The 17,664-nt window shown below is 34.2% G+C and overlaps 3 protein-coding genes across 3 annotated transcripts; 2 read left to right on the top strand and 1 right to left on the bottom strand.

Moving 5' to 3' along the window:
* Positions 1-376: 376 nt before the first annotated feature.
* On the bottom strand, positions 377-2,608 carry LOC114177682 (ras-related protein Rab11A). Its single transcript, XM_028063139.2, has 2 exons — positions 2,221-2,608; positions 377-1,004 (listed from the first exon to the last, which is right to left on the bottom strand). The coding sequence occupies exons 1-2, from the start codon at positions 2,550-2,552 to the stop codon at positions 554-556; spliced, it is 783 nt and encodes a 260-aa protein (XP_027918940.1). The 5' UTR covers positions 2,553-2,608; the 3' UTR covers positions 377-553.
* A 3,645-nt stretch (positions 2,609-6,253) lies between these two features.
* Positions 6,254-11,676, top strand: LOC114176241 (RNA-binding (RRM/RBD/RNP motifs) family protein). Its single transcript, XM_028061210.2, has 5 exons — positions 6,254-6,564; positions 7,402-7,472; positions 10,745-10,936; positions 11,051-11,178; positions 11,276-11,676. The coding sequence occupies exons 1-5, from the start codon at positions 6,357-6,359 to the stop codon at positions 11,322-11,324; spliced, it is 648 nt and encodes a 215-aa protein (XP_027917011.1). The 5' UTR covers positions 6,254-6,356; the 3' UTR covers positions 11,325-11,676.
* Positions 11,677-12,798: 1,122 nt separating this feature from the next.
* On the top strand, positions 12,799-16,454 carry LOC114178809 (uncharacterized). Its single transcript, XM_028064909.2, has 4 exons — positions 12,799-13,551; positions 14,990-15,100; positions 15,946-16,151; positions 16,262-16,454. Exons 1-3 carry the CDS (start codon positions 12,964-12,966, stop codon positions 16,096-16,098), a joined length of 852 nt encoding a protein of 283 aa, XP_027920710.1. The 5' UTR covers positions 12,799-12,963; the 3' UTR covers positions 16,099-16,151; positions 16,262-16,454.
* Positions 16,455-17,664: the final 1,210 nt, after the last annotated feature.

The raw sequence follows: 17,664 nt of genomic DNA, 5'->3' as shown, positions 1-17,664 counted from the left end.
ACACGTCACGTTACTAATAACTTGAATAATAAGGAACAAAACTAAGAAATAATAATTTAAATTCATTGTATTTAGTAAACGGTCAAACATATTTATTCTAATTCAAATTACATGACTACGTGTTTTATTGCAATAACTGCGTCTTTAAAAGTAGTCTCACTATATTTATTCGTACAAAATTATTTTGAGAACATCATTTTCAACAAATAAATGTTTTCCAACTTCATTTCTTTAACAATTAGTTTATCAAAATGTAAAACTGACAAACCCATTATCTGCACATACAAAATGACCCCATTGGAGAAGTGTAGCCATGTCAAACTATAAACAAGAGTGATGATATTGTGAAATGCGATAACGTTCCAAGTCCAACCAATTCACCTACAAAATTCACGTATATATTGAACCAAGCAATTGTTCATTTCGGTGGTTTACTCGGCAACCCAAACAAATTAAATTTAAATGTACAAAAAGCAATGCGCCAAACCTTTAAAATTTGGTAACAAGAACACAACCATGAGATACACTAAACACAAACTAATCATAAATAAAGTCAAGAAGCTTGACAACACATATTCCTCTTAGCAGGAATTTCCTGTGCAGGGCCTGGAACGATATTAATCTTCTGGCCAGACAAAGATGCAGAGTTACCATTTCCCTGACTTTCATCAGCAGTTAGATTCTTCTTGTTGAGAATGTTGTATATTTCTGTCAACACAGTTACGAAGGCTGTTTCAACATTAGTTGCCTCTAGTGCTGAGGTTTCTAAGAAAAACAACCCTTCTTTCTCAGCAAATTCTTTTGCATCCTCGGTGGGCACATCACGCTGGTTCTCAAGATCACATTTGTTTCCTATCAGAATGATCACTATGTTCTTGTCAGCATGGTTTCGCAGTTCTTCTAACCAGCGTGGTATGTGATCAAAGGTTTGGCGTTTAGTGATATCATAGACCAACATTGCCCCCACAGCACCTCTGTAGTATGCACTTGTAACTGCTCTGTAGCTGTATATCATAAGCCATTCATATATATTATATAAGGGTAAACTGAAATTTGATGAACTTGTAAGTCAACCATTCCAACCAATAAATAAACAACAGTAATCAATAACGAGAGGAAGCAGAAAATAGATATAATTTCCATGCAAGAAAATGATGATTTTATATATAGTTCGAGAATATAAGATGTAGTAAATTGAGTAAGAAGAAAGTCAGCATCTTTGTGAAGCTAACAATCAATCAAAAGGCATAACTATCAATTCCGGTGAAGTTGATCCATAAATTTATCAATACTTAAACCATAGCAGCGACGATTGACCAAAATGAAGAAAGACAAAAGCAGCAATGAGAAATGCAGACTTAATTAAATCTACCAGGATTATAACTACATCATTCACAAAAATAAATGCTGCAAGACAATGACATTGTGGCCATAAACTCTTCCACAGCAGTTTTTCACGAAAAAAATACCGTTGCAAATTTAAAAATAAAAAAATTCAACGGGGTAATTAACCAAGAGCAACCCCACAATTTCGGCGACCAAGAGCATTAACACAAATAACTGATTCTAATGCACAACCAAGATTAGAAAATGAGTACTCTATCATAAATCTAGCCACAAAATCAAGAATTTTCAGGTTTTGCAACCATATCACAATATTTGTCCATAGCTTTTCACGGTATCAACGAGAGTGGTGACCACACCGCAGCTACGATTGTAACCATAATTACAATCCCAATATCAAGGTTTTCTGAACATAAGTTAGACTAACATACCTAGAACTCCAAACAACCGGTTTAACTGATACTGTTTCATAAAAGTTAATATACACGCTCGGTGATATTTTACATTTTAATATAATTAACAAAATTGAAAATTAAGTTTTCTTGATCATTACCGAAAATCACGGTGACGAGTTATGTCAACTGTTCGTCCAACAACAAAAATTCTCTCGAATAAGCAATTTTCCTTGTTTCATGGTAAATTCCAGATACTAATTAAACCTAGCACATGCTCTTGAATACCGCGTGCTATTCGTGTTGCTGCTTCAATCACGAATCTAGAACGTGATCGCGTGATGATGATATGAGATAAGCTTGGTTAAGAGAGGATCGGCGGCGGCGGCGATGAGATCACGCGCGAAACGAGGCGGTGGCGCAGATAAGAGATTGAAAGCGAAGCTAAGAATGAAGAAAGTAGGAAAAAGGAAAGTTAGAGTACCGTTCTTGGCCGGCAGTGTCCCAGATCTGAGCCTTAACGGTCTTGTGATCGATGAGCAAAGTGCGCGTCTGAAATTCAACACCGATGGTGGACTTGGAGTCCAAGCTGAACTCGTTCCTCGCAAACCTCGCTAGAATCTGCGACTTCCCCACCGCAGAGTCACCAATCAGCACCACCTTGAAGACGTAGTCTATCCTCTGGTTCGCGTCCCCATACCCTCCTCCTACACCCGCACCTGCCATTTTCCACTCTCTTTCTACCTTCTCCTTCCCTTTCACCTCAAAAACTACAATAAAAGGTGACAATCTTTTTTCTTCCTTTTTTTTTTCCATCAATCAATCAAAGGAGGCACTTATTTCTTCGTTGTTTAATTTTTGGTATTTTTTTGGAGCGACACGTGTCGGGTGGCACGTGTTGGAATGAGGTGGAAGCGAAGAAACGTGTTTCCCCACACCAATTATAAGTTAGTTGGTTCGGTTGCATAAAAGAGTGTTTGAAGAAGAGTGAAACGGTTGTTGAAGACAGCTCTATTATGTATTTTACTTTCCACCGATCCCACCACATTATTCTACGCGTTGCGGATTTCTCGGCTGAGTTGTCTCGTTGCTACTCTCCAAATGCATACACCAAAAAAATGTATATAACAAGTTTTAACTTCAATTTTGTCTGAAATGGAGCTGAATATAACAATTTCCACACTCAATTAATCATAAGTTGATTTTAATGTATCTTTTTAAAATCCTGTCAAAATAAACATACCTATCACTCCATCTGTAATAGAATAATTTTTGTGTATTTGTCCCTTTTGTTTTAACAAGATCAATGTACTTCACATAATTAAATTAATAAGATGTGGTTTTCGGTCTTTGGTTTCGATTGTTGATTTTGATTGTGAGCTTCAATAGTTGGTCTTGGAAGAGTGGTTGGTTTTGAGACATTTGTTGGTCTTGGATAATGAGGTATCCATAGAGATATTTTGACGATTAAGTTAGTATGTGTTCATAGTCTATTTTTGTATAAACAAATACAATTCAAAGAAAAATCTTTTTCTTTTACCTTATTTGTTATCTATTAATATTTTTCAGTGGGCTTTTGCCCTTTATATGATCAAGGAAGACTCAATCACAACTTAACCATAATTTAGACTTTACCTTGTATCTAATATCCGTTAGTTATGTTAAGTGTTGATTGACTTCTAGGTCGATAGATAATGATTGAGAGGTCAAGATTGAGGTCGAGAAGTTGAAGTTAAAAAGGCAAAGACAAGAACTAAGGATCGAGATATGGAGACGAAGAGGTCGAAACTGAGAAGTCAATGACGAGAACTCAAGACTGAGTTATTACGGCCGAGAGATTAAAATTAAGAAGATGGGAGCAAAAACTCAAAATCGAAATGTCAAGATCCAGAGATCGAGGTCTATAAGTAGAGTTGAGAAGGTGGGTAATACACTTTTCTTTCTATATCAACCATGTAATATAGAGTATTTATTTTATTAGAACAAGAGGCACTGTAGATTAATTTAGGTTTATGATATAATATTTTGATTGGTTTGTTAGTTTATATGTAAATAGAAAACTCTCGTATTGTTTTAATAGTAGGTTTAAAATAATAATAAAAATGAAAATTTGTAGTTAGCTATTAGACATTTTTTTTTTGTTTCAATTCTAACTCTTGGAAAAGTAGTACAATTTGATTTGAATAGGTTGAAGTTTTGATATGATAAAAATAATTAATCTTACTTTGATTTTATTTATTTTCTTCTTTATAGTGTATATTATTTTCTTTATATTCTAAGTGGATAGTTGAAAAGGAAATATTATTGATGTAGAGTTAAGTTTTGGATATTTACCTATATTGTTGGGATTGTGAGAAGAAATATATAGAGATTGTTGATTAAAACACACTTTAATCTAAATAATGAATTTATATTATATTTCTATAATGTGATAATTGTTATACTACCTGAAATATATTTATATTATAAACTATTTAAAATTTGAATATATGTGATTGCATAAATTCTCCAATAAAATCATCGTTTTGAATATATGTGAAATGCATACATTTTTATGATTGTTTAGTGTGACTCTTTGGTCAAATATAGCTTAAGTAATATGTTATTGTTCATACCCAAGTGATGTGTAATAATTGTAATCATCATTATATATTATAAAATTGCTTTAGTTAACTAGAGATTAGGACACTTTTCTCTCCTTTAAAATCATGTTTAATCGCATAAGCGCTGTGTAATACATTCAAGCAATATAAATTGTTAGCCATTTAATGAAAATGATTGTAGAACTTATCTAAAAATGACCAACAAGTATTTAAGAAATAACATCACCAATAATAATTAAATTCATCTTTTAACTCTTAATATAAAATATAATTACATATATGCATATTTTAATAAATAAGATCTCATCATGTTAAACCAAATTTATTAATTTAATTTCTCAAATTTAACTTGTTATAAGTTTTAGACTTTACATTTTAATCTATCTATCTATATATATTTTTAACTCGTCATGGGCCTCCATCAGAGTCTATTATTGTTTCATCCTGCTCATGCATAGTTCGCCATCTTTCAGGTCTTGACAGGTATGCTCTCACTCGAACCCTTCACACATAATAAGGGTCAGTCGGCGGTGCAACCCACAAGGTGATCCCATCAATCAGCTTTCTTGCGCCTTATGAGTTTTCTCACTTGTGACTCACACACATGTCAGATTTCTTGGTCTATGTTTCAACACGGGCCGAATGGGAAGTCTACATGCCGACGCTTGGAGCACGCACTTATCCAGAGGTGCCTTGAACTACGCACTGTTGTCCATAATCATGACGATAACGTTTCCACGAGCATTTCAACAGTTCGGGCTTGGGCCACCATCACAATCCGCATCGATCAATGCCTCAAATTGATCGGAAGACCTTTCACCGCTCCACATCCGATGGAGACATATCGTTGACCCATTCACTTCGCTCCCGATAATTCAAGCACTCTTTGACTCTCTTCTCAAAGTCCTTTTCATCTTTCTCTCACGATACTTGTTCGCTATCGATTCAAGGTTTAGGGAATGATAGTGAATTTTTATAGATGTTAAAAAGAAGGCATACATATGATTAATAAAAAGAAATTAGTCTCGTCTCATTTAATTTAAGTAAAATGGTTAGTATTTCTCAAGTTAAAAATTAATAAATATAAGAACCTCTAAATTTTATAATTTTCACGAACAAAATAAAATAATCAATAACGACCACTTGGCCATATTTCTCAGCTGTATTTCAAGTTGTTGATGAAGAAATTATCGATTTTTCAATTCCTAACAGGTTCATTCCAATAAAAGATAAGATTGATCGAAATGGAGAACAAAATGGAAGTGAAAATAAATTGTATATATTAAAATTGAAAATCCAAGAAGATAAAGATATCATCTCATGTTTAACATGATGCAGGAAAGACAATGACAAGGCTTTCTACACCCGAAGATAAGAAGTTCTTGATCTCTATCTTAATTATGGTGATTGAATTAGAAATGGAATCTCTTGTTATATGTCTAGAACAAGAAGAATAAAAAAATAAAATAAAAAACATAGTTATGAACAACCGGCAGTGAATAATTAATTGATAAAAGTTTAGTTGTTTTAAATTGTTCAATTTTTATTATAAATAATTTAGCTTTTTTAGTTTAATATAATACAGTTAATTATAAGTTAGTGTAATTAGGTTAATTTTGTCTTTCCCTAATAGGTTATAACAATAAACAAGAAATACACCTTTTATGATACACCTTTTCATTATATATAATATTAATTTCTTATTGTAAATATATAATTATAATATCATATATTTGAATATGGTATTTATTTTGGCTTAATTATATGAACATTAAACTTTATCGTAAGTGCTAAAATCGTAGTAAAAAGAATGCTCTAAACTCGTCCAGGCGGTAACATAACACCACACGGTACTCTCGTGTAATTTCCCAAAAAATCAAACACGTAAAGTGTATTATAATTATAAATAAAGAAGAAGTAGAAGAACCCTAATTTCCATTGCAACAATTGTGTTGTTGGCAGGGAGTGTAGGGTAGATAAAAGGCTTTGTTGCGTTGGGTTTTTGTGGAATCGAAAGATGGAGGAGGAAGAGCACGAGGTGTACGGAGGAGAGATCCCCGACGAGGGTGAGATGGAAGGAGACGTTGACATGTCTGCCGCGGACGATGACGCCGCGGTCAAGGAGCTCGACGAGATGAAGCGCCGATTGAAGGAGATGGAGGAGGAAGCCGCAGCGCTTCGCGAGATGCAAGCCAAGGTGGAGAAGGAAATTGGCAGCGTTCAAGGTTTCTCATCACATCTTTTCATTATCCTCAGTTCAATTAATCAATTTTATCTTATCATCTTTTGATTAGCCAATATTCATTTCCATTTTGAACCGATCCTCGAGTTTTCTCATCTCGCTTTACTTGGATCTTGTTCAAGCCCTGTTGTCGATTTGATGGCGCTTGAGAGTACTCCCATCATCATCGTTATGCAATTCTTTTGTGGAACGTTAAACTCTTTGGTTACCAGAATTGTGTTTCTTGTGAGCTTTGTCCACAGCCAAATACCAGTCTGCTTTAAATTCGTCCTTTACGATTATTGATAAAACCTAAAACTTACCAGAACTGGAGCAAAACATCTTTCATCATTTTTCATAAACCTAAAACTCACCAGGTTTTTGAGTAAATTTGATGTATTGATAAACCTAAAAACACCAGAGATTGAATATAAATCACTCTAAAGTCGTAGTCGAGATCAAAGTTTCAAATTGGAGTCGTGGTTCCGTCAAATTTCCTGATATTACAGGAAATCGAACAATAGCAGTTAGTCCGCTATACACTATACCACTATAGTTTTTTTGCTATGTGCCATACTACTATAGTGTTTTTTGCGGTTGTCCCGCACATCACTATTTGCCATTGACAACTGTGATTAATTCTTAGTTTCTAATCAATTTATTTTATTTGAAATATTCTTATTTGTATACTTGTCTTTGGTTAAATTTTTGGTAAAACACACAATGTCTTTTGCGGAATTATATTCTGTGAAATCTATTCATTTTACCAAATCGAGTGACTACTGTCTAAATAGAGTTCCCACATATTGTTTTAAACTTCAAGATTGAATACCTTTTGCAGATCCTGCCAATGCAGCTGCTTCTCAAGCAAACAAGGAGGAGGCAGATTCTCGGTCTGTTTTTGTTGGCAATGTATGAATCACATCCTATCCTCTTTTTTTTCTTTATTTCATTAGTTTTTTTTTTTTGAATCATGATTTCTCTTCTCTGCCTTATTTATGTGTAAGTTTGCATTCGACAGTTCTTTTTAGTTGGATACAAAATCGATGCCTTTTTCCTAATCAACTTAAATGATAGGACCTGATTTGGTTAATACGAACTGTATTTAGTACATATTTATTAGTCCTATTTAGCTCAAGTCGTGTAAGTTGAAACAGTACGACTGGATTGATTAGTTGGACCAAAAATCAAAAACTGATCTGCCAAATAGTTAGGTCCAGCCTTTGAACTGATAGCTTGCATACTGGCTATTAAACCACCTAACTAAGTATAAATTGGTCAGAAAACTGCAGGAACCATTTACATTTTACTTATAACTGGTCTATGGTCTTTATGCATAGCTGCAAAAGAATATTAGTTTATTTGGACACACACATAGAGACATGGTGTTTGCAAGTGGTTTAATTTCCCCATATATTGTTTTATGAATCTTCTACTGTTAAAAATATCCTAATCCTATGTTATTTTGTGCAATATAATATTCAATACACCCTTCATAGGTTCTGTAACCAAGTTGCACAATTGTGAAACAGTTTATGTAATTGGGAGATTGTAATTTGCAGTAACTTAACTTTCAGTATGTTATTTATTCCCTTATCATTCCAAATTTGATTATACATTTTCCACTTTAATTTGGCACCCCATGGCAGTGGTTATAATGTTTTTCATATCAAAGTTAATTTTTCCAATTTTAGTATGGATGTGGTACACTAGGCATTACTCATATGTCAGGGTTACTTTAAATGTTAACCAATGTGAAATCGTGGAGATTATACTCGGCAATGGCATTATGTTTCAGTTTCTTTGTGCCTAAGAGTGCTGCTCTATTGTGTACGATGCGTAGAAATTATACATTGATTACATATTTGATATTTCATGCAATCAAAAGTGAATATTATTATCATCCATAACTGTTTAAGTTGGATAAATATTTCTTCTTCGTGCTTTTTCCTTAGACCAGTGACAGGGTCCATAAAATTTGGATCAAATTGTCGTGCCGATCCTTTGTGTTTGTATGTGATACATGGAAAAAGTAGTGAAAAACATGCAAGAGATCTTGGTAGTTGGTGTCTATTAAATTGGAAATATAAATAATTCTATTAAATTGGAAATTTGAGTTTTATTGAGTAGTTTCTTCAGAACTTACGGGGATATTTTTTTTTTTAATGTTTTACCAATGCTATGTTGGAAATTAGCAGTGATCTATGAAAGATTTCATATAAGGTATTTAGCAAAGCTTCACCTTCATGCCCTTTCTGATTGACATTTGATAATTCTAAAATTTGAAACTTATTGCCGCAGTTTATCACTGGGTATAACGGACATGTCCTATCTTGGGCTATCTATTAATTTGGCCGGTTTTGAAGCATTCTGTTATTTGTTTAGATTTTTCAATAGAAACCTTGGTTGAATGGGTCTTGAGTTGAATTCTAGATGTTTCTTTCTTATGCATTGTATTTTTTTATTATTATATATTTGAAAATGCATATTCTTTTGTTTTGGAGTGTATACTGTTAATATTCGGAGGCAGGGTTTGACTTTTGTCTGACTATGATCGCAGGGTCATTCTTATTTCTCAGGTTCTATAATTAGCGCTGGGATGCTTGCATTGTATTTTGTATGTGGGACAATGTGATTGGTGTCTCTTAGGGTTGTACTAGAGGGAAAAAAGAAAGTATGTTATGCTTGTGAAATTTAATAAGATACTTGAAGGAAAACAAAGACAAAAGATTGAGGAGGAAAAAACTAAGTTTTGGAAAAGAAAAAAAGGAAAAAAGTGAAAAAAATTATACAGAAAGAAAAATAGATCATGTTGAGAAAAAAGAAAAAAGAAATGAGTAAATAGACGAGAAAAAAAAAATGTTGGGGAAACTATTAGTGACATTTCATGGATGGCTGAAACTGGTACAGCTGGAGTAGAATGTGTTAAAGATGCATCAACTTCACCCTTGGAGGAGACAGCTTGTGGTTCTTTTGGAAGAACATTATGTAAGTGTTGGGCATGCAATCCTAGTGTTAGAGCCCTATTGTTGATTGCAGTGTGGTCTGTAGTGCCTTTGTTGTGTTCCATTTGGTCAGCATGCCCATTGGCATGCAACCACTGTTACCTGCTGTCCTTTTATCTCATAATTGCTTTCATCTCTGTAAAATTAGTCTAAATGGTGTTTTAGGTATTTTCTTTCTCATATAAAGTGTTTTCACACATCATTGAGTTTCAAGAGAATGATTATTTTACACTTTTTCCCCCTTTATCCCTCTTCTAACATCATGCAAAATTCTAATAGTGAAATTTTTACATAAAAAGTTAGAATTATGATTAATATGTTTAGGCTTTTCTTGTACATCCTTTACTACTTTGCCCATCATTGGGAGTAGTTGTATGCCAGAAAAATGTTGGTGCTATTTGTAAAGGCTGAAACCAAGGAGTAGAAGGGAAGGGTTTTATCTGAAGTTTGAGAAGAGCCTGTAAAATGACTATGGACATAAATTAAATTTACATGAATAGCGTGTAGCTTGGTAAGGTTTTTGTGTTTTGGACGTCCTGGTGATAGGAATTGGTGGTTTATGGAGTTAGAAATGTTGAAATTCTGATGTTTGAGGAGTTGGGAAGATGGTTATCTCTGCATTTTGTTGTTATAAATAATAATTGATGAGTTTGAAAGAGTTCATGAAGTAAGAACTGGTGAATTATTCTGTTGTTTGAGGTGTTGGCGAATACATATTTGTTGATGAGTTGCACTGACATTTGTCACAGTAGCAGGGTGATCTGTCTGCCATCGTTTTCAAGAGGTCTAATGTTAGATAAAAGTATTAATGTAAAGATTTCAATAGAAAAGGTGATATTGAGGAGATAGAATTGAAGGATAAGAGAAATTATGCTCTGAAGAGTTTCTCAATTGAATTGTCCTTAGATTTATGCAATTCCAAGTTAAATATCATAATTAAGTTGTACACTTTTATATATATATATTTTTTTCATATTTAGTAGGATTCATTTTTCTGAATATTTGTGTAATATTATAATTTTTTACTTGAACAATGTTATCACTTATATGATGTCAGGATGTAAATCTGGAATCTATTTTATTTTTTTTAAGATAACTCAGTCAAGTGTAAGCTCCTTTCTGATTAACTTGATATTATCGGCATCAAAAATCCCTTGAAATTGATTTGTGTGTGTGCAGGTTGATTATGCATGCACACCAGAAGAAGTGCAACAACACTTTCAATCCTGTGGTACTGTGAACAGGGTCACTATACTGACAGACAAGTTTGGCCAGCCTAAAGGTTTTGCTTATGTGGAATTTGTTGAAGTTGAAGCTGTTCAAGAGGCTCTCCTCTTGAATGAATCTGAACTGCATGGCAGACAACTGAAGGTACGCTGTGTCCATTGAGTTACTATTTGAACTAGGTTACTATTGTTTGAATCAGCCAAGTGATAGTTAAGTTAATTTAGTAGTATTTAATCATTTGGATACTTGTATTTATAGGTTTTACCTAAGAGGACCAATGTACCTGGAATGAAACAACATCGTCCTAGACGGTTTAATCCTTACATGGCATATGGCTTCAGGAGGCCATATACTCCTCCTTACTTTTACTCCCCTTATGGTTATGGGTATGTTGCACCCCTAATCTCAATTTGCATATGTTGTGAACTCTGGTTTTGATTGATGTTTTGATTTTTTATTTCATATTCATAAAATATCCTGCAGGAAGGTTCCTAGGTTTAGAAGGCCAAATCGTTACATGCCGTACTATTAGAAGTTTCATACGAAATGTGTTAAAGTACGAAGATGGTGCATCCTGGGGCAATTTTTTTTATTTGGGCATTGACACTGTCATCATTCAGTATTATCTACTCTGTGATTGAGTGTCCATTTGTCTTAGTCTTAGGATGCTTGAACTTTTACTTTTCTTGCGTAGTTATTGGATGATGGCTTACAATTGCCATTGAATATTATGTTATGTTAGTGACTTTTCTTTCAGTCTTTATAGTTTATACTAACCAAAGATGTACCCTTTGGTAAACTTACCAGTCTCTGTCTGGTCGCACCGAATTTGGATCAAATCACTAATTTAAAATTATATAATCGTATTATAATTGTATTTTGAATGGCGTTTTACTGGAGCACTTTGGTTTACGATTTATGACGTGGGTCATTAGACAATTTCTATATTTTCCCCCTTTTATACTAGGATGTTCATATTAACTGGTTTATAAAATTCATCGACAATTATGTTTATTGTATAGTAAAAATCAATTGAAATTGAACATAAAACTATCCATTTCATTTTTTAAATTAAATTTGTGTTACTTATTTTCTTGAAATGGTTGGATAACCGATATAATCAGCTAAAAGGTCCTCTTGTTTTTCTTAGAATTCTAAGCTTTCGATCTCTCGGAAGTTCGAATTGTGCACTCTAAACCCGTAATTGTAATAGCAAAGGTTTGTGAACAGCAGATCCCTAATTTCTTACTTACCTTTCTGTGGATTGTTTCTGGTTTGAACCGCTTCCTGATTACAAGTTTGTGTTTATCCGATGAAGGCAGAGAAAACCTGTTTAAACTGTTTTGAAGCTCTACTTCTAGACTGGCTAAGAATCTCGAGATTTTTGTATTAACGATCTATCTTAAGCATAACGACGATGAATTGTTTCCATTTGGGTGAGATTACTGCGAAGAAAGACAGGTCCAGGGATTTCAGTCCTTTCTAATTTCCATACTGATGTTTATTTTACAACATGTAACTTCTTTGAGTTGACTTCGGGTTAAAAAAACCGAGTTGAATTTTTATGCTTTAGTTTTAATGTCATGTTTAACTATAATAATTCTGCATCTGTTTATTAGGACGTTAATGGCTTACAAATACTTATGTATAAAGCCGAAATAGTTAAAACATTAAATTGTATTAAAGTTATGAACAGGTCTAAAATCTAATAATTAAAGAAAAAGAGGAAACTATAATTTAATAATGTCAGTTTGAAATTTAGCAGTTCTAAAAGTTTTAAGTAAAGAAAATATTAAACGTTTTTTTAACATGAAATACTATTTATGTTTTCATTTAATTCCTCCTTATAAACTGTTAAAAAATCCTTTAAAAATTGTGAAAAGTAATAAAGACAACATTTTAATAAGCAAAATGTTAAGCACTCCCAAAGTAATATCAGATTTTTCAAATGGTCTTGAGTGAAAGAAAAAGGTAAATAAAATGATGAAATCAAATCCTAGTTGAGGTACTGAGGAGCGGTGATATGGAGGTGGTGCATATACGGAGTCCTCGAAACTATCGTCACCAAAACTCGTAAACCAACCATGATATGATATCTCCACTCATACTATAATCAATGCTGCTTCTTCTACTCCATACACAGTAACGCAATTTGCAACTTCTAACAAACAATGCTACTCACGTGTCACCACCACCCTTTCTTACTCGGCGCAATCACCACTAACAGAAACTACAACCTCTCACTCTCCCTCTCCATCATAACCTCTCGCCCCTTCCACCTCACCACTCCAAACCTTAAACTCACCGCTCATCGCTTCAATTCTCTCACAGTCAGCGCCAACTCATTTCCTCTCCGATCCCAACATGTCACTGCCGATTCCAATTTTGACTCTCTCCTTTCTTTCCTCGAGTTCTCCTGCCTCCTCTCTTCCGCCGTCGCGTCCTCCGCTGCCACCGTGGTCGCGGCTTCCAAGAACGAGCTACTGGCCGGGATCGGCACCAGAGCCGCTCCGTTTGGCGTCACGATGCTTGTGATCGGGGTTTTGATCGGCGTTTGGATTCGGAGGCGCCAGTGGAGGCGCGTGTGTGTGGAGAACGGGAAGAATGGGTTGGAGGTTAACTTTCTCCAGAGGATTGAGAAATTGGAGGAGGATTTGAAGAGTTCCCTGACGGTTGTTAGGGTTTTGTCCAGACAGCTCGAGAAATTAGGGATTAGGTTTAGGGTTACGAGAAAGGCCTTGAAGGATCCCATAGCTGAGGTAACTAATCTCTCTTTTTAGGCGCGTGATTTTTTTGAACGTTTGGAATATAGTTGTTTGTTGGGTGAGTTAGCTTATATTTCATTCACCGATCACTGTGAGGATCATATTTGTAATGCATAATTGGCAACTTCTGGATGGTTAAAATTTCTGAATACTAACAACTGAGCTTTAGTAATATGGTGTGAGTTTAGGATTTTGGTATGATATGAAGTGAGTTTAGGATCCCTTGCAGTTGCTGTCACCTTTGTCAGTTCTTCATTGTCATCCCCCAAAGAGACTTCATCTTCAACACATTCATCAATATGATTGATGGTGATCCTCCACTGTTCTCAAATTTGATTTGTTTACAAAACACCAGGCTGCTAATAGTCGGTGGGTGCTTGAAACCAATTATTTTTGTTTACATTATGTTTAGACCCTCTAGCATCACAATTATCAAGTTAGCTTGTCTTCTTGTCCTTTTACTAGTATCAACAGTCAGCGCTTAAGATTGACTCCTGATTAAATTCGGCAAGGCACTAAAATTGACCAAGTACCTTGGTGAAGTTGATGGGTAGTGTGGTAGTACCTCAACCACCAAAAGGAACTGAACCTACGTCTCTCGTGTCTCAGATAGGCCTTTGGATTCCTTTTAATATAGGGATTTACTTTCATAAAATGTATAGCCACACTGCTGAGCAGAAAACAACAATTCACCGCCATATGTCCTGATCAGCAGTAGTAAAAAAATCATATTGATAGATATATAATTGCCATCAACCAGAAGCAGAAACACTGCAATCCTACACAACAACAGTGCCAAGCAACACCAACTAGTTCCAAACAATGGAAGTCAAATCCAATTGGGGAATATCCCAACAGAGCACAACAAACCTGGTAAGAATAGGTTCAACAAGGCCAACATGGAGGCTAGAGAGGAAGCCAGACAAGTATAGCAGCGCCGAACCAAGGAAAGCTGTGATGAAGTGATGTTACTCAATTTCAGTGACATACTCAGGCATGATGTGTGGTGGTGACAACTTATCTTTACATGAAAAAAATAGTATGATAAAAATTACTATGATGGTTAAAGTTAGAGACAAAGAAGCTTAAATGGCAACTTTAAACTGTAGTTGTATTAAAAATCTTGAAATAGGTGAGAGCGTCTGCCCCCTCATTGTTCTCTATTTGTTGTTTACACAATAGCACAAACATTTGAATTTGTCTTTGGTACTTCCTAAATGAAATATATTGTAAAATATACTGTAATAACTATTCACATTTTAATTATTTTTAGTATTTATTCTTTATGCCTTTCTGTACACTTTTTTTCGTAAAAACAAATTTGCATTGCCATTTATATATCATATTCCCACACGGCAATACCTTATTTTGAGTGAATGCTTGAAGTTTAATGTATGGAAAATATAACTAATTATTTGTTTATTTCCTGAAGACTGCAGCTTTGGCCCAGAAAAATTCCGAGGCTGCTAGAGCATTAGCAGTGCAATCAGACATTTTAGAGAAGGAACTAGGTGAAATTCAACAGGTTTTATTAGCAATGCAGGTAATCCTACCCCCTATGTTATTTGAATTCTGCATGACAGTGTAGGCACCATTTGTTGTTTGAATTATTTTGTTTGTAATTTTATTATGTAATTATCAAAGTTAAAAGCATTTTTGGTCTCTATTGTGTACTTCAATTTTGGCTTTTGCTCCCTATTTTAAAAGTTTGTTTTTTAGCCCTTATAGTTTTTTTTTTTTCTAGACTTTGTTTGGTCCCTATAGTTTCTTTCCCTTTAGGTTTTTTAATTCTTATATAGTTGACTAGACATTGATCTTGATATGGCTATCTCTTGAAGGTTAAGTGGTATATTGCTGATAGTAGAAACTAAAACCTAAAAAAATTAAATTTATGTAGATTACAGGAACAAAAGATATATTTATATTTATGTATTTAGTTTATGCAGTGTATGTTAGCTAGACAACTGGGGATGAGATATACTCAAATTTTAGGGGTATGTTAGCAAACTTTTGAACTCGTGGCCTGTTTGTTTTACAGTTGGTAGAATTTGTTTGGATCGCCCAGTATAATTGGGACATGTATTCAAAGGACGATGTCTAAAATTTTGCAGTTGGAACTTTTGTAGTGTGGACAATTGGGTGTATTTTGGCAAAGTCCTACAAACTACTAAATCTTTAACCAATAGAACACCTTGTTTTTTTATTTTTCTGGTAATATAAAAGGTTATATTTTGACCTTGTATCCAATTTGTCCTTAACTGGTTAATAAAAAACTTTCTTGACCATTTTACTTGCCAAAGCATCCTCTTTTTTTTTTTTTTTTTTTTTTTTTTTTTTTTTTTTATCATCAGTTTGAATTATGTTGGTTGTGTCTGAGCGTTCACGTAGGAACAACAGCGAAAACAACTTGATCTGATTCTTGCAATCGGGAAGGCTGGTAAGCTATGGGAAAGCAAGCCCGAAACCAGTGATCGACAAGATACATTAGAAATGTCAAACTCGGCTGAGGGTGTGATAAAACAGGAGGTGCACCAAATATGAAGATTGGGTTAAAATAGGAGGAAATTCCTGAAATTTTGAAGTAGCAAATCATGGTGCAATATTCTATACTTTTTTCTGTGTACACTGAATCATAGATTTTTACACAATCGAAATTACCAAAATCTTATCAGCACATAATTTATGGTTACTCGTTTTTTTCCAGAATACCTCAAATTTGCTGTGGATACAGGTGAGAGGAGATTACTCGAGAGAGGTAAGATATACTAAGGTAGGAGCATTTGTTGAACTCTGTCCAGCTCTGTAGTAAAAGTTTAGGAAAGATCTGCTGGTTCTTCGTGTCGGTGCATGTACTTTGAAATCAAATTTATAAGCTGTTCATCAATTTTGTTTTTAAATGCTTATATTGGTAGTATTAGGGCTCGGTACAACATTTTTTGTCCCTTGCATATTTCTGTGTCATATATATATATATATATATATATATATATATATATATATATATATATTAAAATGAACCTTCAGTATTCATTCATAATTTTTGAAATGTCTATTGGTCAAGGTGAATTACCCAAAGCAAAATCTATTCGAGGCTTCGGCACCTCCTATACATTGAAATCTAATGTTGAGAGCCATAAAAAACTACGGATATTCGTGTTTAAGATTTATAGGCCAAGGACCTTTTTATCCCTGCAATATAAGATGTTTTCTGAAATCAGCATTTCAACGACTGCTCAACCTATGGGGGGCTGCTACTGCTAAACTGATTGATCCTATCTAGTTTATTTACTGTGGTAACTTGGACGATTACTTCATCGGTTGCAATCTTTTCCTTCCTCCAATATGAAATCGTCCAGCGGTAGATATAAAAGTAACTGTCTTATCCCACTCCCCTCCTAATGAAGAATTTCTGAAACTGAACTGTGATGGGGCTTCGAATTTGCAAATTCACCAGTATTCTTCAGGTTGTAACCCCTGAGATCACCTTGGCCATTTTATTAGTTGGTTAGTAGGTTTCACTAGGGTGGAATTTTAAAGGTGGAATTTTAGGGTATTCACTAGGGACTGGGACTACAGCTCACACAATCTTCGGGTTTCAAGATAAATTTTAGGGGAGATTTATTTCTTTTTTTGTTAGATCTATTTGGCATCTTGCTAACAAGTTATTTAAATATCTTGGCCACATATCTATCGAGGCAAACTTTTCAGCTGATGTTCTTGCCTTGTATGTTGTCCCTTTGAGATAGAAACCAGAATTCCCCACTCACATCTTTTTTTTTTTTTCGTATACCCCTTTTCTGGCGCTCGGTTCAGCCTTACGTTTCTTGCCTTGTATGGTGTCCCTTGTTTTTTTTTTTTTTTCTTTTTACCTATTCTCTTTTCAATTTATTTCATTTCTATTTTCATCTTCTATATTTCTTTTCACTAAACCAAATACACTGATGATGTTGGAGAAATAATTATCTGTTTTTGTTAACTTTAGAGTATTTTTAATGCCCTTTAGTTGAGGGGAAAATGAAAAAATAAATTCGGAAAAGAAAAATAAGTAAAAGATAAAGTTGAAACAAGCTATAAAATAAATTATTATCTAGAGCTTTTGAAAAATGT

This window comes from Vigna unguiculata, chromosome 3, assembly GCF_037176805.1.
Source record: "Vigna unguiculata cultivar grain cowpea cultivar isolate G323 ecotype 2 chromosome 3, ASM3717680v1, whole genome shotgun sequence".
NCBI lineage: Eukaryota > Viridiplantae > Streptophyta > Magnoliopsida > Fabales > Fabaceae > Vigna > Vigna unguiculata.
The sequence above is the reverse complement of the archived record's forward strand: the minus strand, read 5'-3'. Positions and strand labels throughout refer to the sequence as shown.